A 27,701-nucleotide genomic window follows, 5' to 3' on the forward strand; every position below is an offset into this window, starting at 1 on the left:
AGCAGAGCATGAACCAAGAGGGGGACTATGGCTCAGTTCAAATAATCTGTTTAGCATACAGGAGCTCCCATGTCCAATCCCCAGTATCTCCAGTTAAAAGGATCAGGATTTATGTGAAAGACGTGGAAGATCTTAACTCGAGAGTCTGCGGGACTGCTGTCTTAAAGGTGCCCCTGGGCACAAACTTTTTTCCGCTGCTTCAGATCAGCACAACTACCCAACTGAATCAGCTGTCAGTCTGAGTAGACAATATTGACCTTGATGGATTAATGTTCTAATTCTGTATGAGGAAACACTATGTGCTCATGCATTTGTTTAGTGAGCAGATAGAAGGGACATAATATTTTAATCTTGTAATATTTCTATTTATTTATTTATTTCTTAAATTTATATACCGCCCGATCCCCGAAGGGCTAATAGGCAAAGAGTCATGACATAGTGAACATGGTAAGCACAAGAGAGGGAAGGGTTAACCTGAACACTTTGTGTCTGTTTTGTGGAGTGGGTGACTGTCTTTTCAATGGACGTATGAGGAAGGGAAGTTCAGTCTTGGACTGATGTAAAGCTCAGTCTTGCATTTTCACAGTTCGTTCTCGGAAATTAGTGGTTTTGGGGAGGCGTGATCAACAGCGTAGCAAAATTATCTTATATAAAGTATGATGTTGCCTAATGTAGAACTGAAATGCCGTTTTGTCCAAATCATTTCATAAAAAGTTGAAGAAAATCTGCCAAGGAGGTTTTTTGTGTGTGTGGAGGCCTTTGTGGTTTTCAATGTCTTTCTTTAGGCTTCTGAATTTCCTGCTTCTCATTCAACAGTATTTCCAGATATCAGGTAAGTTCCTCTTCATTTTCATCACTGCTGATATAATCCTCCCTAACTAGCTACTATAAAATCAACTACTGAAAGTTTAAGAAATGGCTTTATTGAACTAAATTCTATGAGGTCTTTCAAAGAGGAGGAAATGATGGATTGAATGTTTCAGACATTTCTATCAATAAACAAGCAGGTTAGTCATCCAATATATAATGCCAAAAATCATACTGCATCGATTTTATGGTTGCAAAAAAATCTTTCTTCTTTTTTTTTAATGGAGAAGCCAATTAAATAGCTATGTGGACTATATCTGAATACAAAGGAATCTTTCCAAAATTATTTCTAGGAGCACTTAGATTTTTTAAAATTATGTAAACATTGTTATTATTCTTTTTGTATATATACAATAAGAATGAAGAATAATCACTGTGTTTTGAAAAACCACTGTCAAAAATAAATATAAAATAACTTTTCTGTTCTTCCCCTTTCCCCTGTTTTTGCTTGCTCTTTTGTACTGGCTTTAATGCTGAAGTTTGGTATTTTCGTCTTGTCAGACATTCCCATATAGGGGGCAATGGGGCACTTTATCACCCTGTTACTGTACATTTAATTTTACAGAGGGTGACACTTTTCTGATAAACTATGAGAAATATAATCTCTGCATGCAATCCGGAAGAACAGGAGGAGCAGGAACTTCTATCATCACACTTCACAAGTGCAGCAAGGATAATAAGTTCCAGAATTTTAAGTGGACTTCCAATCATCAGATCCTGAACATAGGGCTGAAGTTATGCTTGGGAGCATCCACAGATTCCAATCAACTTGAATTCTCCTTCTGCAATCAGACCAATGAACTTCAAAAATGGGCATGCATCAATGGAACCTTTCCTGCAATCCAAGGACATAACTGGTTTTTGTCTTATAGTCCTGGATCTGTCCGGTTGAATAAAGTATCTGATGCTAAAGCAATCTGGAAGATTGATGGCACCCAAGACAGTCTGTGCACTACAGGCTTTGAAGGTAAACTTGTCGGGGTTTGTTTTCAGTGTGAAACTGAGCATCTGGTTAAACATGTTGAATTACCTGCATTTAACCATGCTGGCACTTCACTGGCCAGGAGATTTGGGGGGGGGGGGGGAATCAGAACAGAACAAACAATCTGACCTCATCATATATCTTCAAGTCCTATTACTTTCAATGTATTTTTAATGTAATAGAGAACTAGGAAAACTTATGGATATGTGAAAGATGGCAAGATATCATATTTTAACCAAGGCCAGAAATTTCCGTAAAACCCAAGTTCCAAAGGTAACATACCAAAACACCTTCTCATTCACTTCAACAGAAGATAACAAAGGCAGCATACATGAAAAGAGATGTGAACCCTATTGGGCCCTTCCATTGAAGTGAACATTTTTGCACTTGTTGCTCTGGATTGAGGACTTTGTTACATTTCCGTATTAACAATACTATTTATTCCATTTTGTCTATAGCTCAGTTTACGATAGAAGGCAATTCATATGGAGCCCCGTGTGTATTTCCATTCAAGTATAAGAATGAGTCGTATGTTGAATGCACAACAATAAACAGTGAAAATCTAAAACCCTGGTGTGGAACAACAGACGATGTGGATAAAGACTCTTTAACTGGATACTGTCCGGTAAAAGGTATACCTCTGATTTTTTTGTTTCAACTTTTAATCTACCATCACACACTTGCTGCTTGGTAGAGTAAGCTCTTCCCCTCCCCTCCCCCCATACACTGTCTGCCTCCACCATGACATAGGCACCAGGGGCGTGGCTGGGGGGTGGAGCCAACTGTTGCGCCGGCATGGGATGACTGACTTATGCTGCTAAAAATGTGGCGTAAAACTACTATGCCCAATAGGGGCTTCCTGGCTGCAGGGAGGCTTTTCAACCTTTTAAGCCTCTCCATGGCCTGGAAGCCTTTATGGGAACTGTGAGGTGGTTCCACATCAGTGCCACTGCCCGCCATCCCTGGGTTTGGATGGGGCTGAAAATGTTATCAATATGGACTGCACAGTGAGGGAAGATGACTTGGAAACATTTCAGCCCAAAGAATAATTGTAAAAGTTTGGGTTTTTTAAATGGAAAAAAAGGTGCTTGGAAACATTTTTTGAACCATGGTGGTAGGGGAGGGGATGCGGAAGCAATGTGGAACTCCATGGAGGAAATGTTTATTTCCTGCCTGAAAACATTGGAACTTTCTTGTGCAGAAAGGGCCATAGAATCATACAGTTGGAAGAGTCAATACAGGCCATCTAGTCAACCCCCCTGATCAATGACTGTCAGACGAATTTGAAGGGTTTTGCATCTGGATTCTGAAGTGGTTTGACAATGGAACATTTTTTTTTCAGATGACAATGATGACTTTTGGACTAGAGATCATTTGACTGGAAATCAGTATCAGATAAATTCCGAGTCTGCTCTTACATGGTATGAAGCAAGAAAAAGCTGTCAGCAACAGAACGCAGAATTATTAAGCATCACAGAATTACATGAACAAGCATACTTAGCAGGTATGACTTTTTTTAAAAAAGCATATATAATTGATCAGTCTTTCAGAACATTTTGTGTGTTTTTTTGTAGAAAGATATTTCATAATTACAAGATACTCATAAGGGGGGGCAGAAATGATATTTAATTATACAAATGACAAGTGAAAAATCCATGTTAGGGAAAACTTCAGGTTAAAGCAGCCCATGAAAACTGAATTTGGATCACAACTATAATGCTGGGCAAAGAGAGTATAACACTCTCCAGACTTTTTTTGCTAGCCATAACTGCTTCCTTCTGACTGCAATGAGCTCTGTAAAAGAAAGATGCAACATACTGATACCAGCCTTTTTTGCTTACCAGGGCTCACTGCTGCCAGGGGATCAGGGATTTTCAACCAAGAAAATGGTAGTCAGGAGAAAGTTAACCTCATCTTGCCCTGCAAACAACTTCAATATGATGAAGGGGGGCTGCTCAGAGAACTCAAAGAATGCAGGAAATTCGGTCATAGTTCTCCAGGGTACTATATAGTTCTTGATCCCCACAAACTGGCTCTACCTTGATGTGTTGCATGTTTTTAGAACAGTTCCTTTTAACCCAATCTTGAATGTTCTCTATGATATGAAGGTCTGCTTCATTTTAAAAGAGGAGCCAATCTGGGATCAGATATTTTATTTTTCCATGTATGAATAGTCCATGTCATTCAACGTTGATGAATCTTCCAGAAACTCTACTGAGTGAAGGCAGAAATTCGTTAGCTGATGTTATTGTAGTGGTGTAGTAGTTAAGAATAGTGGACTGGAGAACTGGGTTTGATTCCCCACTCCTCTCTATGAGTAGCTGACTCTTATCTGGGTTTGTTTCCCCGCTTCTACACATGAAGCCTCTGAGTGTCCTTGGGATAGTCACTGTTCTCTCAGGACTCTCTCAGCTGCACCTACCTCACAAGGTGTTTGCTTTGAAACTCCATTCAGGAGAGAAAGGTGGGGTATAAATCCAAACTCGTCTTCAACTCTTCAAGATCTGATTGATTTCTCCTTGTTAGTAGCTGATAAAAGCACAGGAGCTATGCCATAATTATAGTAGATCATGTTCAGTTTCCTTCTCCTTTCTGCTCCCCAACTATAAAAAAACCTCTTATAATTATGCAACACAGTACTACTCCTTTTCTTCCCCTTAAACAGGATTGACAACAGATGTGAATGCTGAGTACTGGATTGGGCTTAACAGTTTGGATTTGAGCAGTGGATGGCAATGGGTTGGCCACCAACCTTTCAGATATTTAAACTGGGCTCCAGGTAAGTGGTCATTTATAGATGAAAAAATTCTGAAGCCATGACTGTATGATATTTAGTCAGAAATCCAAAATATCAGAAGGAATGCACCGGAGGATGGATTATTTAAAAACTATATGAAGTTCCTATTGAAAACATAGATGATGTTTTCAAAATAACTCTCTGTAGTCCTCTCGAAAGCACAAAGTCATGAAGAATTTCCCTAGGAGTTTCTTGTATCAGATATATTGCTACAAAAACTTTTCTGTCCCTTCCTTTGAAAACTTCAAGAGAGACAAAGATTCCCACAATGGCACCTCTTCTTTCAAATGCAGGGATGGGTGAAAATGTCATTTCCTAGAAGTCAGAAGCTCAATACCATATCTCTTAAAGTGACAGGAGAGACCATGCTTCATAGAACGTGGCTACATGTTGACCATGATCATTGGGTACAACCCTGTAAAAGATTATCATTATCATAACTTGGTTTAACTACTGTCATAACTAAAGGAAAACAGGAGGAGACAACTATGGTTGTTATTATGATAAAAATAGATGCAATGTTAGCACAGGGCAGGAGCACTGAATATTTGTACCTTTGTTTCTTTAAGGGAGCCCATCACCAGAATCAGAAAAAATCTGTGCAACAATGGAGTCTCAGAGAGGAAAATGGAAGAATAAGGAATGTGATAATAAACTTGGATACATTTGCAAAAAGGACAATTCTTCATCAAATGTCCCAGTTATCTCTTCAGGTAAGGTTGGTCAACTGAAAGGAAACTAAATCAAATGCAATCGGGAATCCACAAGAACTCTCCCTCCCCCACTACTTCCTCTTCCATGGAAGCCCCCATAGCATCACCCTTTTTCCTGCTGCCTTGTTCCATTCCCACCCAACAGCCAATCCACATGTATCTGCCCCTCTATCTTAAGCCTCCCCTCCACTTTGTACCCTTTACCCTGCCTAGAAACACTCTGCCCCAGTTATGTGGTGCTAGCCACTGAAGCAGTCCTACTTGTGTAGCAGGCAACCCTCAAGGACATGTGGGGGTACTTCATTTTCCCTAGATCCCCTCCCCACACTATTTCTACTGTCACTGCGCCTGGCAATCCTGTATCCTCTCCCCTACTCTGCTTCATTCTCTCCTTTTCAGTCATTCGCCAGCTTACCTTTTATCTACCTCGCATCTTCAGTTATATGTATTATTCATTTATTTTGTTTCTAGCACACAATTCTTCAAAGCTGCCCAAACTTGTTTACAATATTCTCCTTTCCTTTTTATCCGCACAATAACTCTGTGAGGTATGTTAGGATGAAACGATGTGACTGGTTCAAAATCACTCAATGAATTTAAACCTGAATTTCCCAGACCCTATTCAGAAGCTGTAACTGCTACACCACATTGGCTTTCATAGGATGGCTGCTATTGAAGAGTAGCAAGCAGCCAAACCAACTTAAGTCATGCAAGTAGGGTAGTACCAAAACACTCAGAGGTTGCTGCTAGGCATAGGTTTGCTAATCCTCAGGTGACACCTAGAGATCTTCCAGAATCACAACTCTGCTGCCACTGCGGGCAGGAGTGGCACCCAAACTCCACCACAGTGGCACCACTGCTGCACAACTCATGCCTGGCTGGGCCACTGAGGGTCAGAGGCCAGGCTGGTCAGGGATGGAAGCAGCCCCGAAAAATGGGTGCATTTTGGGGGGATGGGCAGAGACTTATGATGACACAGCTGACTTCTGATGACACTGTAAGGTTTCCAAGGCAAGAGATGTGTTTCTGCATGGGCTGTGAGAGTTCTGAGGGGATTGTGATTGGCTCAATAACACCCAGCAGGCTTCATGTACTTGGGTGGGGGGAATTTAAAACCCTGTTTGCTTTTATTTTAGTTTTCAGATTTTTCTTCAAACTTGAAGAGTATCTCAAGTTTAAAGAAACATCTGTTTGGGGTATGTGTGCCTCTTATTAGCAGATTTAAGTATCCGCAGATGGAGTGTCAATTACACATTTTATGCTAAACCAGTTAAGTAAGTTCAGGGTAGATAAGCAAAAATTGCATACGTAACCCTTTTAGCCTTAAAAGAGCCAGTTTAGTGATTACAGAATTGTGGAGGCCCCATTCAAACCCTGAACACTAAGTAATGTTATTTAAGGGGGGGGGATGGCTCCAGAACTGGGTGTTTTTAAACAAAATGGGTTGAATAAAATTATATTGAGCTGCTCCAAAATCAGGGTGAAAAGGGAAGATAGTCTCTGAGCTCTGACTCACACTGTAGATAGGTTGCATCATCACTTTTCCTCCCTATCACTAAAAAGCCATTTTTCCTCATAGTCACAGCACACAACCCACTTACAGTCAGGATCAAATGTATCAGAAGATGCCTGTTCTCCTGATGACTGCCTTTGTCTGACACCACAAGCTTTTCTCCTCTGGAACTTGTTTTTCAGAAAGCCTCCACAAGCCCAGGAGAAAAACACCTCATGTTCTTATCTCTGCTTCTCTCCTTGGCCTGCACATCCCTTCTTCCCCTCTCCTGTTTCCAGACAACCACCCAGCCTGTCAGTAGAAAGCCTCTCACTCTGGAGGGCAGGGCTTTCATGCAGGGTCTAGTATGCAGGTGAAAGCATGTAACAGGCTTCTTAATAATATGTAAATATTTTTACATGGTTTACACATACGTTTCCATTTTTCCCAATATCTCAGTAGTTTTCTGGAAAAAAATGTTGTTCTCCTTATGGATATTCCGTTTCCAGGAATTTTACATGTCTACTAGCAGCTGATTCCCCATGACAAACATTGCATGAAACATTTCTAATTCAGAAATGCTTAACTTCTCTTATACTATAAGGTATACTTCTGTAAAAACATACCAGTTCTTAGAAGAGAGATATTTGTTTTACACTTGTAGGAAACTGCTTTATTTGCAATTGTCTTCTCCCCAAGTGGAATATTGTTTTTAAAAATCTATTTGCTTACAGTATAATTCAATTTTCAATTATCCAGTCATACACTTGAATCAATAATTCCGTGTAGGATTTCCATAGGTGTGAAGTGGAGGGCTCAGTATTTTTGCTGATTCCCTTGTAGTATCCTTCCTGCAGGATACTATGATCCAACCCATAAGCTATTCCTAGGATCTTCCCCATCTCCAAGGAACATCCCTTCCTGAGTAATTTTGAGGTGTAAGAAGAGGGAATCAATAAACATTGCCCTGTCCTTGTCTCTGTGGAATCTCTAGGTGGAGCCAAGCTTTTATATGAAACTACTGAATATACTTGTTCTCTTTTTAGATAACTTGAAGCCTGTGAAATGTCCAGGTGGCTGGGTTCCATACTTAGGCCACTGTTACCATCTTTACAAAGATCTCAGGACCTGGAATCGTGCACTGTCAGCTTGTCAAAAGGAAGATGGAGATTTAGCTAGTATCCACAATATTGAAGAACATAGTTTTGTAATTTCTCAGCTTGACTACAGTGAGTCTTTCTATGTCTACATCACATTTTTACACAATAAAACTCAGGCCTCTTGATATTCTGAAGTATCCTGGTTAACACACGAATGTATTTTCAGGGGGGTAGCAATGTTACTCTGAAGTAGAAGAACTAAATTTGAGTCTAGGTGAACATTAGAGACCAAAGAAATTTTGGGGGGTATAAGCTTTCAAAAGTCAAAACTCTGTTTATCAGTAGGCTTTTTAGACCATAGGTTTTTTTAGAATGGCATGAGAAAGCTAATGTCCAGCATGCATGTATCTCCTTAGAACCAACAGATACACTGTGGATAGGAATGAATGCCCGGAAGTTTGAGAGGTACTTTGAATGGAGTGATGGAACTCGTGTGACATACACCAAGTGGATGAATGGACAACCTTCTTATCTACAAGACTCCGCAGCCAACTGTGTCACCATGACGGGAGAAGTAAAAATAACACTGTCTGCTTACAGTTAAAATAAGGCTGTCTGCGTCTCTGTCTGCTTACAAAAGCTGCATTTTCAGTCTGAGGTTTTTGCTGGCCCCTGCTTTACTTACTGGAAGGGCTGAATGAGTCTGCTGATCCTTCCCTATCCCTTTGCAGGAGACTTCAGGTTGGGAAGGAAGAGATTCAAATTAACCCAGTTATTCATCCATACTCTGGGTGGCTCCCTTAACTCCTTGTCTTTCTAGGCAATGGCATCAGGGAGATGAGACAAGCTGATGTGCTCTTTGGTTTCAGGCTGAGGGAGTTTAAATACCACCCAGCAGCAGTAGGTCACTGAGTTTCTGCTGGGACCTCCAACATTGGCTTGTGGGGAGGCTTCTCATCTGTCCCATGGTTTTGGAAACAAAGGTTCTAGGCAGTGGTGGGATTCAGCAGGTTCACACCACGTCAGCAGAAATGGTTGTTAAAATGATGCTTGTAAACAACCAGCTGTTAAATTATTTGAATCCCACCACTGGTTCTAGGCCTTAAGGCTGCTAATATAAGCTTGAAAGTACTTAGCGAATGGATGTTGAAATCTCAGAAGCCAGAAAAAGTAACTGAGTGAGATCGCCATTGTTTGGGGTATAGCTTTTTGTTCCATGAATAGCCCTTTCATCTTCTTTGTGTTTACAAAAAACACAAATAAATAATAGCAAACACTATAGACTCAGCTGAGTAAAATGAAAGCATCTACATAATTGATGAAGGTAACAACGTGGATGTGAGGGAGATCTGGCTGAGCTAGGGTTGATTCAGCTGATCTGTCTGGCTAGGTGGGTGTACCCTACCACCCTCACCACTCCATGTGCAATCTCTCCAAAAGTTGTGCACTCAGTGGAAGAAGATGATCATCCCAGATAGGAATGTACCTATCTTATGTATTCTTCAGACAAGGGTATATGATAGCTGTTTTCCCCTGATAGAAACTGCGAACAAGCAATGACTTATCAGATGCAATAAATTTTCACAATCCTTTCAGTGAAGGAGAGCCACTGGGCAGTAACCAGTTAAATCTGCAATCCTTCTTTAGGGTAAGATGGGCTACCATCTTAAATATATGTAAATTTATTGGCAGTTCATGCTTCATGCAGGTGAGGTATTCAAGCACTGGGACACAAACAAATTTTGAAGTGTACAAAATGCTGTGTCCTTCACTGAGGATCATATCTTCACCCTTCCATTTCCAGAATGGATATTGGATGGATACTTTCTGTCAAGAAGAACATGGTTACATCTGTAAAAGAAAACCTTTGGAAAACGTAACTGAAACAGAAGATGCCAATCCAGGCTGCAAGAAGGTAAGTCAGAAGTAAATTGCTAAAATTTAAACTGTTTAAACTCACAAATTATCCTCTGTAAAAGATTTCAGCAGTTACTGTTCTTAAAGGTTTCAGGCAGGTTGGTTCTAGTTTTTTATTTACGCTTGAAGAAAGTAGCAAATGCTTGCCTCTGATTCTTCCCTTTCATGTGTCAACATGCTACGCTGTTCTTCTCCTCTACATATCAGCTTCAGTCTGAATCACTGTTTCATTCTTCGCTGCTTGCGTGGGAAAATGTTTTGGTCCACTTCATTCTGGAGGGCAGCGCTGCTGATCCAGGAAACCTGGAAACATTTTCACTCTAGGTCCCTTTGTGGAATCTCTATACAGTTAAGAGAAAGACTGAATGGAAGGCAGGGAAGACCAGTATCATCTCAGAACCTCACAGTCATCTCAGAACTGGAATCTCAAAGTGGAATTTTTGTTAGGTTAAAGCTGTTTTGAGAACAAAGTCCACCTGGGAATTGTTACTTTAGGAAAAGAAGGAAGTACCCAGGAAGAAAGACTCTGAGAATGGCATTCTGGGTAAACAGCAGAAGAGAAGATAGATACAGAGGAATCTGATCTATTCACTTTACTGGCTCTACTGTCTCCTCTGTAGTAGTGATGTGTTTGGGCCAAAAGATATAAGACAGTCCACAGCCAGCAGGTTTCACACAGCATGTCCAAAAAAGATGACCAAAAAGTGACAAACATGGATAAAAAGTGGAAAAAGGGCTCCAGGAGACCTGCAATTGCTCAGGAATAATCAGAGCCTCCACAGCCACTTCAATATTTTTTGCTGGACAGAAGCAGAACCTGGACATTTCAGAGGAAAAGTTTCATAAAGAGGACTGTCCTCTGTGCAAGAGGTCATCCAACCACCCTAGTTTCACAAAGGCGGATTCCGCATGGGCCAAAAACAGCAGTGTGAAAACGGTGTAAACCCTTTTACACCATTTTAAACCAGTTTACATCCTTTTCACACCATTTTCACACCACTGTTTTTGGCCCATGCGGAATCCGCCATAGTCTCATGAATGTAGTAGACTTCAATCAATTTTGTTTTCCTACATCCATATATAAATTTTAATCAGAATTTTCTTCCCCATGTTATATATAAGTGGATTGTGGTACCAAAGAAGTAAGAGCAGAGAATGTGAATTTAAAGTGAAATGATGCTGTTTATGTCAAAGGTACAAAGGCCCTTTCAGATTCATTCAGTGTTGAATGAAGGCTTAATTATATGTATTTTTAATGATTCCTGATCACACAAAGGAAATTATGTAAACATTTGTGTACAGGATGTATCAGACTTTCAGATAAAGGCATGGTAGTCAGAAGCAGGGGCTGCTCCATTTGCCTCTTATGTCTACTTTCCACCTATTGTATTAATTCAACTTTGCATGTCCTCTGAAAAAGGCGTAAATTATCTTAAAATAAACCAGGAAATAAAATTTTCAATTATGACTATAGAAAATCTTTTGACAACAGCCAGGCAGCAAACTGGTAAAGAAAACTATATGGGGATTACTTCACCGTACACACTTGTGCACTTAGGGTGTGAGGCTGCATGTGGGTGCCAGTTTTCTCTGTTGATTATTGAAGTTACCTAAGGTAACAGGTTTTTTTTTTTATCAACAGGGTTGGAAAAGACATGGCTTATATTGTTACTTAACTGAACAAACACTGAGGACGTTTTCAGAAGCAAATAAATTCTGTGAAGGACACCAGGGTTCCTTGGTGTTTATAGAGCACAGGTACCTAATGAGTTTTCTCAAACTAAGGGGTGCCAAATAAAAAAAGAAGGAATCCAGAAGCTGTGGTTATGTGATACACAGCACTAGAGAACCTCATGCGAGCAATTTAGACCTGCATTCAGTTCATCTTTTGACTTTTTGACTGGCTAGATTGAAATGTAACCAAAGTCCAGTGGTGCCTTAAAGATAAACAAGATTTATTTCATGAATCACAACTCACTTCAACAGATAGCTATCAGATATATGTCCCTATATTAAGTGGTGGCACCAGTTGATGGCAGAGGCAGCAAGGAGACCTCACATAGGCTGTCCAGTAAAACCAGACAGACTAGTCATTTTGCTCATACCTGCCTAAAATGTCTAGCCACCAGCCCCAGTGGGCCAATGCTTCCTTGTTCTTCCAGGGCAGGAATTAGAGCAAAAGGGATTGAGAAGTTTGGTGTGTTTTCTAACCTCAGAACAAAACCACCTGGCAAGAGGCCAGAAATAGGCTTGAGCTCCAAGGAAAATGTCATTATAATTTCAAATATGAGGTTCAGTGAAGGCAACCTTTACCATTTATCCCATATTTTTTGGCTAGGAAAGTTTCAATCTTAGATTCAGATCTGTAGGGGTTTTTTTCCATTTCTAGAAATCTGGTAACATAATTTTTCCATGCAGGAACCTATTTGAGGGTTTGGTGCAGCTATTTTAAACGATAAGGGCACCAAAATTTGCACAGAACACAGTCATTCCCTTTAATCTAAAGACTCTCTTGGCTATATGTGGTGGGGTTTTTTGTAATCTTACAGTCACTTTTTTAACCTTTCTGCTGAAAACACTGCATTTGCCACCTTTCATAGTTGTTGTTCTTTGTCTCATTTCACAAAGTGAGAAAGGCTTCCTTTGCAGGACTCCCCACCATGGTCAATGCAGTCTTTGAAATTAGTATGAATTGTTAATATATACGCAAAGAATCAACCATCCAATTTCTATGAGATACATTCCACTGTGAGCTCACACACTTAATTATTACCATCTGCCACCTTTTTAAAATGAGTAAAGAAAATCTCTCTCCCATTCCCTCCTTCAGGGGGGATATAAATCCAACTCTTCTTCTTCTTCTTCTTCAACTCTTCTTCCTTCACTTACCTACCGCCTGGCTGGACTCAGCATTGAGCTGTGTTCACTGACTCCAAAGTCCACGTGAAGATCAGAAGTGAAGATCGGAAGTGGTGTGCTGAGTTCAATGCTGGGCTCAGCCTAGTCGGGTCCAGCGTCCAATACAGGCACAGTCTCCAATTGCCACCTGGAGATTGGGGGTGGTGCCTGCAGTTAAACACTGGACTTGGCCTGCTTGAGCCCAGCATTCAACTCTGGGCTTGCCTCAGAATTCCACATGAGCTTCGGAGGCAGTAGATGCCATGGGATCAGCTTCGTGCTGCCTGCTGCCTACCAAACCTGCATGGACTCCCAAGGCAGGTGTATTTTTCAGGTTCGGGTTTATAATCCAAACAAAATTCTGGGAAAGCTTTTTCTTGGGGTTTAAAAAAAATGTCCAGGTCTAATAAACCTGAATCAAAACAATACCATTTTTTGGGCCATCCCTAGTAATTACTCAAAGCAGCAATTTTATTTTCTTCCCCCTGAAAGCAACTGGCAATAGAGCCAAAATTCCTAACCTGTCTTAGAGATCTCCGAACTCAAAATGAATAAAAACTATTTTAAATTGTATTCATCCTACTCTCCTTGCCTTCTGCCTCCAAAGGTTCAAAGTGCCTTGTTGGCCATTGCTGGCTTTCTCTATCAGAGTACCAGACTACAAATGAGACTGGAAGATATTAAAAAGGAATAAACTTGGCTCATTCTGTCACAGGAAGTTGGCCCAGTAAAGAATATCTGATTTCTTCTTGTCAGATTCTAAAAAGTCTCTGCTTGTTTTTCAGTAGTTATCAACATGAGAAAGCAGAATGAATTAAGCAAGATAAAGCAATTAATAGGAAGCCAGTAACTCAGAATGTATGTAGATATAGGACTGGTACTTACCAGGTGTATAGGCTGAGTATTGGCAACTCTTTTTATACATCCTCACCCTCTGCGTACTGAATTTTTATGGAAAATTGGATAAACGAGGCACGTGAGATTTATTTGTATGTATTTATCTGTGTAGTTTCTAGTTTACATAACATTTTTAGCAGAGAATGTGCCCTGCCAAACACATCTAGTTAATATGTGGATTATCAATCGAGTCTCAGTACACTCAGTAGAAGTATTGTTTTGCCTACATTAATTACCTGTTTTGCTATACAGATATGAACAAGCTTACCTAACTAGTCTAGTTGGGCTACGTCCTGAAAAATATTTCTGGATTGGGGTATCAGAGATAAAGGGAGAAGGGCAATTCAACTGGACTAATGGGCATCCAGTTACGTTTAGCCACTGGAACTCAAGAATGCCTGGTAAGTACCTTTGTAGTGAACCTACTGCAGGGGGTGGCACTGCGTAGCTGGAGAGTTCTTTGGGGGAAGTGAAGCAAAGTGAGTGACAGTTGCTGAGATCGTTATCATGGAGATAAGAGCCTCTGGGGGAAAGAAACTGAGAGTTGCAGAGGGTTAAAAAAGATGAGAATTTTTCAGATAAATGAGACAAAAATAAAGAGGAAAGAAAGCTGAAGGGGGAAAAAAAGCTGAATGGAAAGACAGATAGTGAAGAAAATGGAGACAGATTCCCAAAGCTTAATACAGTAGAGACAGCAGGAATTACATCCTTTTACATTAATACATCCCAGAGGTTACCATACAAGAGCTACTTTCTCAAAAAGGGCTCATCCTTTTTTGGGGTGTGGGTGGGGAGGTACATGCAGGAAGATTAATTTAGCTGGTTCCTCCCAAGGACAAAATCATGGCTGTGTTGCTATGAGAACTGGAACTGCAGCTGGATTATGGGATGTTACCAGCTGTGAAGAGAAGGCAGCATTCATCTGCAAACAGTGGGCTGAAGGTGTGACGACAACTCTTGCCCCAACAACACCAACGCCGCCCCCCTGCCCAAATGGATGGTCTGGATTCCAAACATCAAGTTTCTGCTTCAAAGTAGGAATTCAGTTTCTTGAGTCAAGCTACATACTTGCATAAGCAACAAGGTAGCAAGTTCTGTCAAGTGAACCTTTCAGGAATCAAGCTTATCAGATTTTTTTTTCTTAAACATATGGTTTTCTTCATGGTGCTTTCTTGAACAATGATGTATTTGTACCGAAAACAAACAGTTCAAAATCATTTAAAGACTCAATAATAATCTTCCACCATTTCCAGTTATATACCAATGCAGATTTTTTTCCAGAGACAATAGTGCTACTCAGCAAAATCTGAAGCTTTTTTCCAGCCTAAAAGACTTTTCTTCAATGAAAGAAGCTCTTCAAGAACTCTGAAGAGGAAGGCTTCTTATGCTGGATGAGGGTTTAAAACTCAATTGAATACAATACATGTCATTTAGGCTTATTTCATAGCATACTACATGCCCACCACTCGTTTGAGTTACCATTGCCCTACTATTTGGGACATGCTTCTTAATAGCTACACTTCTATTTCTTCCCCATATCCAACAGTGCTAGCTTCTTTAATCAGAGAGTGATTTCTCTCTGCTGATTTTCAGTTCATTGATATCGATTCTCAGCATCTTTTCTTTTCTTTTCTTCATCTTTTGTTAACTGCATTAAAAAACAATGAGTCAATTTCAAGCATTATATTCTAGATGCCAAGTGAAATTGACATGCAGAAATCTGAGATATGTAATGAAATATTCAAGCATCTAGAATGTAATGCTTGAAATGTACTTTCAAATAGTAGGCAAGCAACAACGATGTCTTGCTGATGAAGTGAGTAAGCCACAAAACAGGCAGAATGGAAACTCTGTCTTAACTCCGTCTTGAACACCACATCAGGATTACCGTCCCTGCTTAGGCTAATTTTTGCACAACAGTGGACGTTGACTGTAATATAAATATCTACCTTGGATAATTCATCTAGACCCTATTGTTTGTTCTATGGTATACTCGCATGTTGCTTTGTTTGTGAATATTATGTCCTTTTGTATGCTTCTACTCTACCATATTTATGTGCACATGTTCACTTTATTATAGTCAAATTAAATTTGGTACTTTTCATAGGCTTTTTTATTGTTGCCTGTAACACTGGCATAGTAGGTTTGTAATATAGTTATCATGTGCATTGTGTCATCACTTCTGGGGAAAATCTGGAAGTGATGTCACATGGCTCAAGGGATAGCTGGAAATGCTTTGGTTTTTATCATGGACTTTCAAGAGAGCAATGTGATATCACATTCAAGTTTTCCTAGAAGTGTTGTTATATTGGACACAATGTATCATGCTTCTGCCTCTTGGAATTTTTTTTTAATTAGCAGTGTCACATGCTGTGACACATTCCTTCTGATAAAAACCGGAAAAGGCATAGAGTCACTTTAGGAAACACTGGAAACTCTATAGTTTACCATAGTTGGTATGGCCATGTCTCTGCCTGCAATCCTCCTACAGGCTATCAGACACTGTGTGGCAACTGTTCCATCTCTCCAAGGTCCTGGCACTTACCAGCACTAGAATGGAATGGTGGAACAAACCTAATGTATTAACTCCTTAACAAAAGAATATCAAGAAGATATTGATCCAGGGTCCCAGCAATAAAAACTGATGAACATTGCAAAACAGGGTATGAGTGTCTGTACTGGAGCACTAAAGAATATCTATTATTAGGGTGTGCATCTGGCTTTGCTGAACTGGAATTTTTTTTTTTGGATATTTTTGTCTTTTTCATTCAAAAAATTAGTTCCTTGTAATACTAGCTAAAATATCCTAAATCCAAAAAAGCAAAAAAAAAAACTTTTTCCCAGCTTTTGAGGATTCTTACGGGGTTTCAGTGGGAGAATTTAAAATTTAAATCCCCCAGTTCTAGTATAGTCTATGTGGCATATGTGTGGGGCTTGGGGGGCTATTTTTTAAGGAAGAGGCACCAATTTTGCAGAATAGCTGCTGGCAATTCTCCTTACAAGAACCCCCAAGTTTAGTAAACACTGGTGGTCCCATCCAAAGGTGGAGGCGAATCTGCCCGTGGGAGCAGCAAACTCCTGCCTGAGTGGATATGCCCTCTCTAGAGCACTTGCCCCGCTAGCATGTAGCCACCATGACCCTCCCTGCTGCTGGGGCACAGCACCAGTGACCTATCATCCCTCCTGCTGCCAGCATAGTGAATGTGGGCTTGGGGAGGTTCTGACAATAGTTGTATTTCTCCTCACCATTTATTGCCTTATGCTGGTCGCTGGGACTTTACACTTACAGCACCTAAAAAAGGTGCTGTATGTCTATTAAGCCCAGTGGGGGCTCTTCGGTGACAGGGAGGCTTTTCTGCTTTGCTGCCAAGAAACACTTATGGGAGTGGTGTGGTGGCACAGCCATGACTCCGCAGTTGGCTGCCTGGCCTCTTGGATGGGGCTGCCCATCAGAGGTCTGATTTTATTGGCCCCATTTTTCTGGCAGATAATGCAGAATGACTGTAATTTTACATTCAAAATGGAAGTGGAGACAAATCATAGATTTTTCTGTGAACTGCATTAGTGAATCCCAATTTGAATGTTATAGATAGTATAGCGTTCCAATTTTACTTATTTTACACTTAGACATTTAAAGAGAAAAAATACAAAAAAAGAACTTGGTTTGAAGCTCGAGATTTCTGCACAGAAATTGGAGGAGACCTGGTTTCCATCCATAGTGAAGAAGACGAAAACATAATAGAGAAATCGTGAGTGTCATGCAATATTTTTTCTGTCTCGGGATACAAAACCATTTTAGCTGTTTTAGGAACGCATCAGACTTTTTTACTAAAGCCTTCACAAGCTGAAACATGTGTAAGGCTGCTACAATGTGCTCTGCTGTTCAGTGCTGATGGTTTGATGTGACATGACATCCAATTATTATGAATGGATCTTGCTATGCATTATAAGAGCAACAAGCAGCGTTGGATAGTCCTGATTCATATCATGGCTTTAGAGCAAGAGCAGGGGGCCTTAACTCTTTCCTCTTGCACAACTTTGCTGATCTCGTTTTGTAAAGCTTTTCTTTGCCCTAGGGGAGGAAAACTTTTATTTGCCCTATGGGAGGAAAACATGCCCTATGGGGTATGTTCTCTTATTGTTTTTCTATGCCTGAAGCAATAAACATAGACTAGGATAATTTCTCCGAGCCCATAAGTGTGAAGAACTAAGAACTAGGACCCAATCTTGCTCTTGAGCTTTATCATAAGTCTCTGAGTGGAATTTGGTTCTATGGATAGACTGGGATTCTAAGGACTATTCCTAGTAAAATCTGAAGTATGATTCTTTTGAAGAACACATGGCTTTAGCATGTGTTCCTAGTACCTAAATCTACCTAGATGTTTATAATGGTCACTCTTTATGAAGAATCAATGAGTTGCCACCAAGATATGGTACAACTGCCTTGGAAACATGCTCTGTCCCAATGGTATTCTTACTTGGAATGGCACACCCAACCTATGACTACGATAATATAACAAGATTTAAATGACTCTGCTGATACATAGATATATCTTTTTCTGGAGAAATTCAAATGAATCGTGTTGTATATTTTTAAAATTTTGAGAGTCTTGAAATGTTTCCACATTCACTGGCTTCTATATAACATTTTGTTGCATTTTAGGACTGAAGATATCTGGGTTGGTTTATCTGTATTGGACTCTGACATAGGGTATTCTTGGAGTGATGGATCATCTGTAAGTAAATTATTATTATTTGTGACCCTGATGGTATTATTACTAACAGCTTATTCTAAGATTAGTAATTAATCAGCAAATGCTATGATTTGACATTGTGGTGAACCTGACAGATTCCCCACAAAGATTTTTCTCTGCCTTGGCTTCCAGATTGGAGTACTTTTTTGGAACTTCTGCATGATGTCATGCTGTAATTATACCTATTTCCATGTTCTGTATCTCCACAAGGGAAAGGGATAGAGATTTACTTTAAAAAAATGAAAGCCGAGAATTTGGAGAACCTGCTTAAGGCACCATTAGAACACTACAATGATATATCAATATTTTAGGGGCTTTAAATAACAACACTGATGACAACTACACCTTCCCTTGAAAAGTCTTCATTTTTTAAGCCACATATGGGGATTCAACAACTGTAAAAATGCACAGGGAGGGCAGGTGTTAGGAAGAACCTGCCCAAGCCCAGAGCTGGGCTTGCAATACTAATAAAACTTCTTTATTCACTGATGTTTTGACTCTTCCAGTTTGTGAACACTTGGCACATGCAGTTAAGGTAACAGGGGAAGGCTGCAGTCTCATAATGATTGACATTTACCTGGTGATTGGCACTTGTACCAAAGCCAACAGCAAGGGAAGACCAGTGGAAAGGAAGATTCCAAGGTCAAAGCAAACTGCATATCAGTATAAAATTCAAAAGGATAATTATGAGATATTAACAACCTGAACTGAGATATGCTCATAAAATTTCTCCCAAACTGTGCAACCTTCATAATAATTTTGTAAAAACTATATTGAAGATTATGTTTTCTTCCATAAATTTGAGACCATCTAATATAAGCCATTTTCCCTGTTTGGTAAGGATCATTTCTACTGAATATTACAACATATATATTTCTAACAAATTAATGAATCTTTATTTCTGCTATAGATTGACTTTCAGAAATTGCATCCTTGGCTGAATCCTTTCCATCGGGAAATGAATCCTTTCCAGTACGAGAGACCAGGGCACTGGTTTCATTGGGAATTATCCTCCACTCAGTCAGGGGAGTGTGCAAGCATCAGTACTCGGCTGTTTTGGAAAATGTCATCATGTAACTCTTTACATTATTGGGCTTGCCAAATAAAGAGAGGTACAATTGCTCCTAATTTGCAACTGGTTAATTAAGCAACACCCCAAACTCATTTATTTTGTTTTATTTGCTACATTGCTTTTAAACCTTGTTTTAGTTGATTATTACAGGATTTGAGGCTCAGCCATGTTTTCCCAAAGCTGATTTTTGCCTGATTTTTGGGCCCCAAATAAGGGTCTTTTCTTATGATAGCTGCCCCTTGGGTTTTCAAGGACAACAGAAATACATGAGCAAAGGCCAGAATTTTATTTTTCTGTTAAAAGGCACTGAAATGTCAAAAACAAGCACAACACTTAACCTTAATCTTAATTAGGAACACGACGGAAATTAAAATTACACAAGAACTCTAGTATTCTACAGTGAATTAGATTGCTGATTATTCTTTTTCATGTTAGTATTATTTGCTTAGCATAAATCTATAAATATAATAAACTAGAACAAAAGCATAATTATATTATCATAAATTACTGGTAGCTATATGAATGAATATACAGGAAATAAATCACATGGGCACACATTGTAATCGTATTTTGTTTGTTTGTTTTCAGGTGTAAGCTTAAAAGCAGAGCCAAATGATACTTTTGGTATGTTGAACTTTTTAACCTATAGAAGAACTGTAATGCAATAGGCACCTTGTGTGAGAAAAAATTTTCTCTTTCGATTTTTTGTACAGATGGGTCATACAAAATAATTGAAGATGGCTGGGTTAAGTATGAAGACAATGAGTACTATTTTCATAACAAAACTCTGCCTATGGCGGAAGCCCGAAAAGTTTGTAAAAATCTGGGTGGAGATCTTGCTGTCATTGCTAGTGAAAAGGAACGAACATTTTTGTGGAAATATGTAAGTAAAAGTATGGGAAGTATGGTTTACTAATCATATATAATTAATGATTATATATGAGCCCTTCGAGGGATAGAGCAGTATACTAAATTTAAACTATTATTATTGTTGTTGTTGTTGTTGTTGTTATTGTTGTTGTTGTTGTTATTTATTATAATAATAATAATAATAATAATAATAATAATAATAATATAATAATAATAATAATAATAATAATAATAATAATAATAATAATAATAATAATAATAATAATGGACCTCCATGTTTCTAGCCTCCGAGACTGCTCCTTTCTATTTTTTTGCAGATTATTTCCCACCACAAATAATTCTCAAGAATTCTACTCATTAGGTTTTTCTAGGCTAGCACTGGCTGGGGTATGGTAGTTTTTGCTTCTAACATTCTGCCCACATCTAGGGCTGGCATCTTCAGAGGCGTGTCATGGAAATATGTGTTTCTCTCTGTGCCACGCAATCACTCCACATTGTGCCATGGAGAGAAACTCAACTTACCGGGACACATGTGGTAAGAAGTTCTTTCTTACCATTGTTTTTAATATTGCCTTTTAAACAACTACAAACAGGAAATATAATTCACATATAGGCAAATTTGACTTCCATTTTTCTTTTTTTCATTAATAAAATAAACAGTATTTGCAGTTTGAAGAGAATGGCCACACTGTACTCATTTAGAGAATATCTGAGTATTTTGTTTTAAATCATTTGTGCCTTTATACCCAGTTCTCTCTTTATATATTTCAGAACGTGTTTCATGAATTTAACAGTAATGTTTTCATTGGCTTAATTGTGGGTCTTGATGGAAAGTTTGGGTAAGTGAACAAAAAGCATAAAAATTTACAGAGTTGATTTCTAGTTACACAGATTTTGTAAGAACAATATAATTTAGTTTGTTATAAAATGAAAATAGTTTTAAAATTCTTTCAAATATTTCTGCGACTATTTGGCTCTAACCAGAATTAGGGTATGATTTCACCTCCAGAGTATATATTCTATATCTTTAGGTTGCTGGTCCATACGTAGTGAGAAGTCCTCAACCATATGCCATGTAGAGCATCACCATCATGTAGGCCCTATGGAACTTAGAAAAGGTCACAGAGCATTTGAAGGTCAGAAGCAGCAACTTGAACCTAATCCAGAAACTCAACTTACCAGGACCAAACTGCAGACAGTGCAGCTATTAGAATATAGATTGACTAGAAGCAATCCAAGGAGATGTGGTTAGGATGCACACAACTCCATGCTGAACTAGCTGAAGCTTCCAGAAGGAAGTCTCAAAGGAAGCATATGTACAGCACATTATAGTAATCAAGTCTGGGTGCATGGATCACTGTGGCCAAATCAGAATGCAATAGGTAAGCAGCTAGCTGTCCATCATTACAAAGAAGGTAAAGTGCTGTCTACCAAATAAATAAACCTTGCTTCTCTATAGTTAGAGAAGAATCTAGAATGACACCAAGACTCCTGACAGAATTTAACTGTGTTCCATCAAGAGCTGCGAGTCATAGACCCTGTCGTAGTCTGGTCCAATTTAGCCACAGGGCCCTCCTTTTAGATGGATTAAGTTTCAGCCGGTTCAATCTCAACTATCTCATCACTTTTGATTCTGCTATATCTCAAGGTACTTATGGCAGCAAGACTGGGACCTTCATACCTGTGGGACTGTCTCTCCCAATATATCCCCCAAAAGACTGTTATGTTCAGCAAATAATAATTCAGCAAATAATAATTCAAGAAAATGCCCAGCTGTCCTCAACCCAGAGCCATAGGGGTTTCCACTATGGCCCCAGCCTGGTGGAATACCCTTTCAAATGAAAGCTGGGCCCGGCAATGTCAATTCCACAGGTCGGTAAAACCAAGGTGTTCCACCAGGCCTATGGTTCAGACAGAGATGGTATCCAAGCCTTGCTTTCTTTCCTTGCCCCTTGTTGGGTTTGTATGGAGAGCCAACATGGTATAGTAAAGAGTGGTGGATTCTAATCTCAAGAACCAGGTTTAATTCCCCACTCCTCCATATGAGCAGTGGACTCTTATCTGGTGAACTAGATTTGTTTCCCCACTCCTATACATGGATCCTGCTGGGTGACCAGGTCACAGATCTCTCCGAACTCTCTCTGCCTCACCTACCTCACAGGGTGTCTGTTGTGGGAAGCGGAAGAGGAGTTTGTAAGCTGCTATGAGACTCCTTATGGTTGAGAACAGTGGGTTTGAGCCCCATCTGTGGGGGAGGGGCAGATGTGCAGTTCCCCCTGCCCTGTTATAGGATCCCAGAGCCCTGCTGCCACCAAGGAGTGGGTCAGGGAGGAGCTAAGCTTCTTCCCGATCATTCATGGAGTTATGCTGGTGGCTGAGAATATGCCACCCTTTGGGTGGCCTATTGAACCCCATAGAGGCTTCCCACCAGTGGGCAAGATTTTTCGCTTTTCAAGCCTCCCCAGGCCACCAGGAAGGTTCTTTGGGGAGGGGGGGCGTTGGCCAGGTGTGACTGCAGCTGGGCACCAGACTTGTATGGACCTGGTATAAATCCAAACTTTTCTATTTTGTTTCTCATTGTCCCTAAATCGGCAACTGCTTTTGATTTATGAATGTTTATTTTGTTGTATTGTGGTAATTGTGTATTGATAAATGGGAGGGCGTTCAGAACAATGGCATATAGCAACCAGTGCTCAGTAATACAAAGAAAAAAGAAAGTCCAAAATGTTAGCTTGAAGTGCAGGGCTGCTGCTTCTCCATCTGTGGCTCTTTCTGCTGCTTCAGCTACTGCTGCTCTAGATCTTTATTTCTGGCTTGGGCCTGCCAGGAAATTAGCAGTTTCCTCAATCAAGCCCCGGACCTTCCCTTTCCTTGCTGCAGGCTGGACTGTCTGAGGGGTGGTGGGGACGCAGCTCTTGCAGTTGGTAAGATGTGATCAAATGAGCTCCTGCTTCCTGGGCCCTATAGCACAAATCCTCCAATAGAAATAAAATGCAAACATGGAAGCAGCAGGGTTATACTGTAATTCTTTCATTTATAAACCGCTCTGCCCCATCGAGCAGAGCTGAGAGCAGTGTACAACAATATCTGGATATCATTACAAGAATCCTCTTAGATAGGATCAGCTCAGAGATTTGCAAATAGGTCCCCAAGGTGTGAAAGTGGACAATGAAGAAAGCCCATAGGAAGAAAGCTGATTTTTTTTTAAAAAATGTGGTTTTGAAGGAGAGTTTTATGGATATCATGAACTGCCAACAAACAAACAAGGAGTTGTACATGACATTAAAGCTGTCACATATCACCTGTCACCTGGCATCTTTTTTCCTTTTTTGATTTGCTGGTATGTTGCTTAACACACACACACATTTTCTCCCACTGCACTGCCCATGGGAGGGGCAGCTTTAGCATAAACCTAATTTTCTGTACAGCATGTTATTAAAAATATAACTGAGCCACCAAGTAAAGACCTATATGATGCCATCAAATTCAGTGTCAATGTATACATTTTGAAAAAGGATTAACTCCATGATTCCCTTTCTAAGTACTATCATGTAATTTTCTTTAGCTGGATGGATGGAACTCCGGTGACCTATGCAGTCTGGGCTCCCGGTGAACCGAATAATGACCTTGAGTTAGAAGAATGTGTGGAGATGTATGCAAAAACAGGCAAGCGGAATGACATTTTTAATTTTTTCAGGTCTTTGAAATGTAGGATGTTACAGAATGTGTGACTACAGAGTCAGTGGTGCTCAATAACTGCTAGATACTGAATTGGTGGTTGCAGTGACTAGCAAATCAGGACTATTGCACTGATAACTCTATATTAAAAATGTGAATACAACCATTCTTCTCTAAATTAGTTTTACTTCACTAATTGGGTGGGTCATACTTCCCTGTTGAGAATGATAGGCAGATTTCTGCATTACAGGGAAATTTATATCAAAGAAACAAAAGAAGGCTGCTGCATTCCATCTCCCACCCCCCCCACCCCCCGCTCACCTTCTGTATCCATGCTGAGATGTTTCAAAGTAGGAAAATTATCTCTTTGTGGTACACAGAATGCACACAACATGACATTCCAGCATAGACTACAGCCCACTTCTGATGCTCTGAGTAAGGATCTATTCATAATATCTAAAGTGAGTTCCTGTACATGAAAGTTGATGTTGGATTAAAATTTGGTTAGCCTTTAGGTGCCATATGTCACCTGTTTATGTTTGCTGCAACAGACTACCACAGCTATCCCTCTAAAACCACTTCCATTCAAGGCAGCAGACACTCAAGGCAAAGCTTGTAATAGTAGAAAAATAATTATTCATCTAATTTGGTAGGACTGAGGTGATATTCAAAGCACTCTGTAAGTTGGGTTTAGGGTTGTTCCCTAAATTTTGCAAGCCTTTTGAACACAACTATTATCCATTTATATATGGGTTTATGAAATAATAATTTAAAATCTTGAGGGATACCTATTCTACAGTATGTTATCCAGAGAGCATAATCAGAGAGTGACCTTAGGGAAAACTGCACAGATTTGTAAACCAAAGATATTTTATTTTATTCATCACTGTGAACGTAAAATATGACTTTATCTCACCAAAAGAAAAAAATTGTAACTTCATTCACCACATGGTGGACTGTCTTTGTTTTAGAATGCTCCATTTGGGTTCTAGTGCCTACCTAGCTGAACTACCCTGTTCCCCTGAAAATAAGACATCCCCTGAAAATAAGACGTAGTAGAGGTTTTGCTGAAGTGCTAAATATAAAGCATCCCCCGAAAGTAAGACGTAGCAAAGTTTTTGTTTGGAAGCATGCCTGTCGAACAGAACACCAGAGCATGCAGCTGTGGAGTGGAAAAATAAGACATCCCCTGAAAATAAGACATAGCGCATCTTGGGGAGCAAAAATTAATATAAGACACTGTCTTATATTCAGGGAAACATGGTAGGTAGGTACTAGGACCCAGACTAAACATTCTAAAACAAAGATGGTCCAGCATGTGGCGAATGAAGTTACAATTTTGTTTTTTTTCTTCTTTTGGTAAGAGTTAGAATATAGCAATACTGAGCCACGAGCCAACAATTTTAGGATTAGGTAGAAAAATGGAATGAGACGATGAAAATGCATTGTGGTGTTTCACAACTTGTATTGCCATGTCAGTTGACTGAAGATTTTCAGCGAAAACTGTTTGCTGAAGGTCTGCTTGTGTACTGGAAATAAGCTTACAAGTTAATCACTTATTTTCTCTATTCAGGCTTATGGAATGATATATACTGTAGTGCAGAGCGCCACTTCATCTGTGAAAGGCACAACAGGTCTGTTCGTTCAACCATAGCACCCACATCACCTGCACCTCCAGGGGGCTGTTCTGAAGGCTGGCATTTGTTTAATAACAAGGTAACAAGAGCTAAAACAAATATAGAACCGTATTGTGTATAAAAACAAACCATAAGAGGGAAACTGATCGATACTGTCAATGTCTAAATAAAAGAACCATGATTTCTGTAAAGTGCTTTAGCATTTTAAAATAAAAATGAGTATTTTCATAGTTTAACTTATATATTTCTAGCCCCCCAAATGTTTTCAAATGGCCTTTTTTTCCTTTACAAAATATTTGTTACTGTATATCCTTCAAAATACCAGGCTATAGAACCTACGGTTCACTTCAAAAACTAACTACCGGTATATTTAAACAAGTTTTTGCATTACATCTTACCTGACCTTGTTATATATTTCTAAACCATTTAACAATTGATGGCATTTTTGAGGGTTTTTGTTTGTTTCAGTGCTACCAAATATTTGGTTTTAATGAAGAAGAAAGAAAAACCTGGAGCGCTTCACGTATTGACTGCAAAAACAAAGGTGGAACCCTAGCAACTATACCAAACAGAGCTGTTCAAGGTGCGATCACTTCATTAATTCAAGTAGACTGCATGGGGAAGGGGTTTTCAGGACCCTGGTCAGTTGAGGGAAGTGAGGTAGAGTTAGCCTATTTATTTGCTTTGTAATGTGTTTGTGTTGGACCTGGGTTGTATGGGGTGGGGCAAGTCCCAGAAACCATCTTTCTCACCAGCCTTGAATATTTATTTATATATTTAGCTGTTGCCCTTCATCTCTTGCCCCCTCGACTCACCAAGGTTTTAATCACCTGCAACAGAAGACAAACTATAAAGCATTTCAACACATCCCAAGGCTTCTGATATTACCAGGGTAGCATACGAAGGAACAGCAACTCCTCCAACAGAACATAATGGTCTATTGAAATCGTGTGGAATTCATATGTTGGTTATGGTTGCTTGACATGACTGATTGTCATTTTTAATACAGTTCATTGTAACTAACCATGCAAAGAGTTTTGTGATTAGAATCGAACTCCATTTAGGGAATCTATTGGATGTTTCTTGGTGTGTCTAAGATAAATGTGAATAAATAATAGCATAAAAATCAAAACTGATGATTTAGCCACATCCCACAAGGAGACTGTAGAGTTTGCTTCTCCCCTATTAGAAATGAGCTTGGATTTGGATCTCAGTTTAGTATCTGTGGTGGTCATGGTGATTCATGCTCTGATTATATCTGATTGGGTGCTCTGTGTGGGGCTGCCTTTGAAAATGGTCCAGCAACTTCAGCTGGTACCAAATGTGGCAGACAGGTTATAGTTGGGGGCTGTATACAGATATTATATCACCCCTGAAAAGGAAGATCTTTACTGGCTCTCCATTTGGTTCCAGGCACAGTTCAGTGCTGGGTCTAACCTTTAAGGCCCTGTATAGTTTGTGGGGTCAGGGTCCCTGTAGAACCACTGCTGCTTACACGGTCCAATCGGTTAAGGTACTCCTCACAAGCCCTGATCTCCATGCCCTTGCCTTTAGAGGTGGAAACCAAAGGAGGGACTTTTTCAGTAGTAGACCTTGCCTATGAAATTCTCTTCTCTTGAAGCTCTCCTGGTGTCCACTCTACTAGCATTTAGATGTCAGGCAAAACATTTCTGCTCACTCAGACTTTTGATTAAGAGGTTGATAGAATACCATTTTATAGTGCAAAGTGCTCAGTGTTTTATAGTGCAGTCCAGAAAGGGAAGGGGGGCAAAAGAGCTCTGGATGTGGCATGACCCAGTTACTGGTGTAAATGTCACTCCACATGATATAAGGGGCACTTATGCTGGCATCAAAGAGCCATGTGGCTCCATGTTGCCTGCATGCAAACATTGTTGCTTTGCTGACAGAGGTCTTCTCAAGGCAGACCTAACTTTAGTCGGATTCCTGAAACCTTTCAGTTCAGGAACACCCCCTTTTGCTAGCATGCCCTTGCACCACCAAAAAGGCAGGAACAGCCCAATGGGCTG

The 27,701-nt window shown here is 39.8% G+C and overlaps 1 protein-coding gene across 1 annotated transcript in view; it reads left to right on the top strand.

Moving 5' to 3' along the window:
- The first annotated feature begins 619 nt into the window (after nt 1-619).
- Nucleotides 620-27,701, top strand: part of LOC125440944 (macrophage mannose receptor 1-like) — a 39,574-nt gene continuing 12,492 nt past the window's right edge. The window contains exons 1-21 of the mRNA XM_048511126.1: nt 620-832; nt 1,433-1,834; nt 2,308-2,481; nt 3,192-3,353; nt 4,515-4,628; nt 5,216-5,359; nt 7,898-8,080; nt 8,368-8,525; nt 9,756-9,866; nt 11,511-11,626; nt 13,916-14,064; nt 14,498-14,697; nt 17,291-17,412; nt 18,327-18,399; nt 19,328-19,529; nt 20,078-20,113; nt 20,203-20,372; nt 21,131-21,198; nt 23,925-24,025; nt 25,611-25,753; nt 26,143-26,257. Of these exons, the coding sequence (XP_048367083.1) occupies nt 772-832; nt 1,433-1,834; nt 2,308-2,481; nt 3,192-3,353; nt 4,515-4,628; nt 5,216-5,359; nt 7,898-8,080; nt 8,368-8,525; nt 9,756-9,866; nt 11,511-11,626; nt 13,916-14,064; nt 14,498-14,697; nt 17,291-17,412; nt 18,327-18,399; nt 19,328-19,529; nt 20,078-20,113; nt 20,203-20,372; nt 21,131-21,198; nt 23,925-24,025; nt 25,611-25,753; nt 26,143-26,257 (3,004 nt within the window). The 5' untranslated portion in view covers nt 620-771. The remainder of the gene's footprint in view (nt 833-1,432; nt 1,835-2,307; nt 2,482-3,191; nt 3,354-4,514; nt 4,629-5,215; nt 5,360-7,897; nt 8,081-8,367; nt 8,526-9,755; nt 9,867-11,510; nt 11,627-13,915; nt 14,065-14,497; nt 14,698-17,290; nt 17,413-18,326; nt 18,400-19,327; nt 19,530-20,077; nt 20,114-20,202; nt 20,373-21,130; nt 21,199-23,924; nt 24,026-25,610; nt 25,754-26,142; nt 26,258-27,701) is intronic.

The sequence above is a fragment of the Sphaerodactylus townsendi genome, linkage group LG11, assembly GCF_021028975.2.
Source record: "Sphaerodactylus townsendi isolate TG3544 linkage group LG11, MPM_Stown_v2.3, whole genome shotgun sequence".
Lineage (NCBI taxonomy): Eukaryota > Metazoa > Chordata > Lepidosauria > Squamata > Sphaerodactylidae > Sphaerodactylus > Sphaerodactylus townsendi.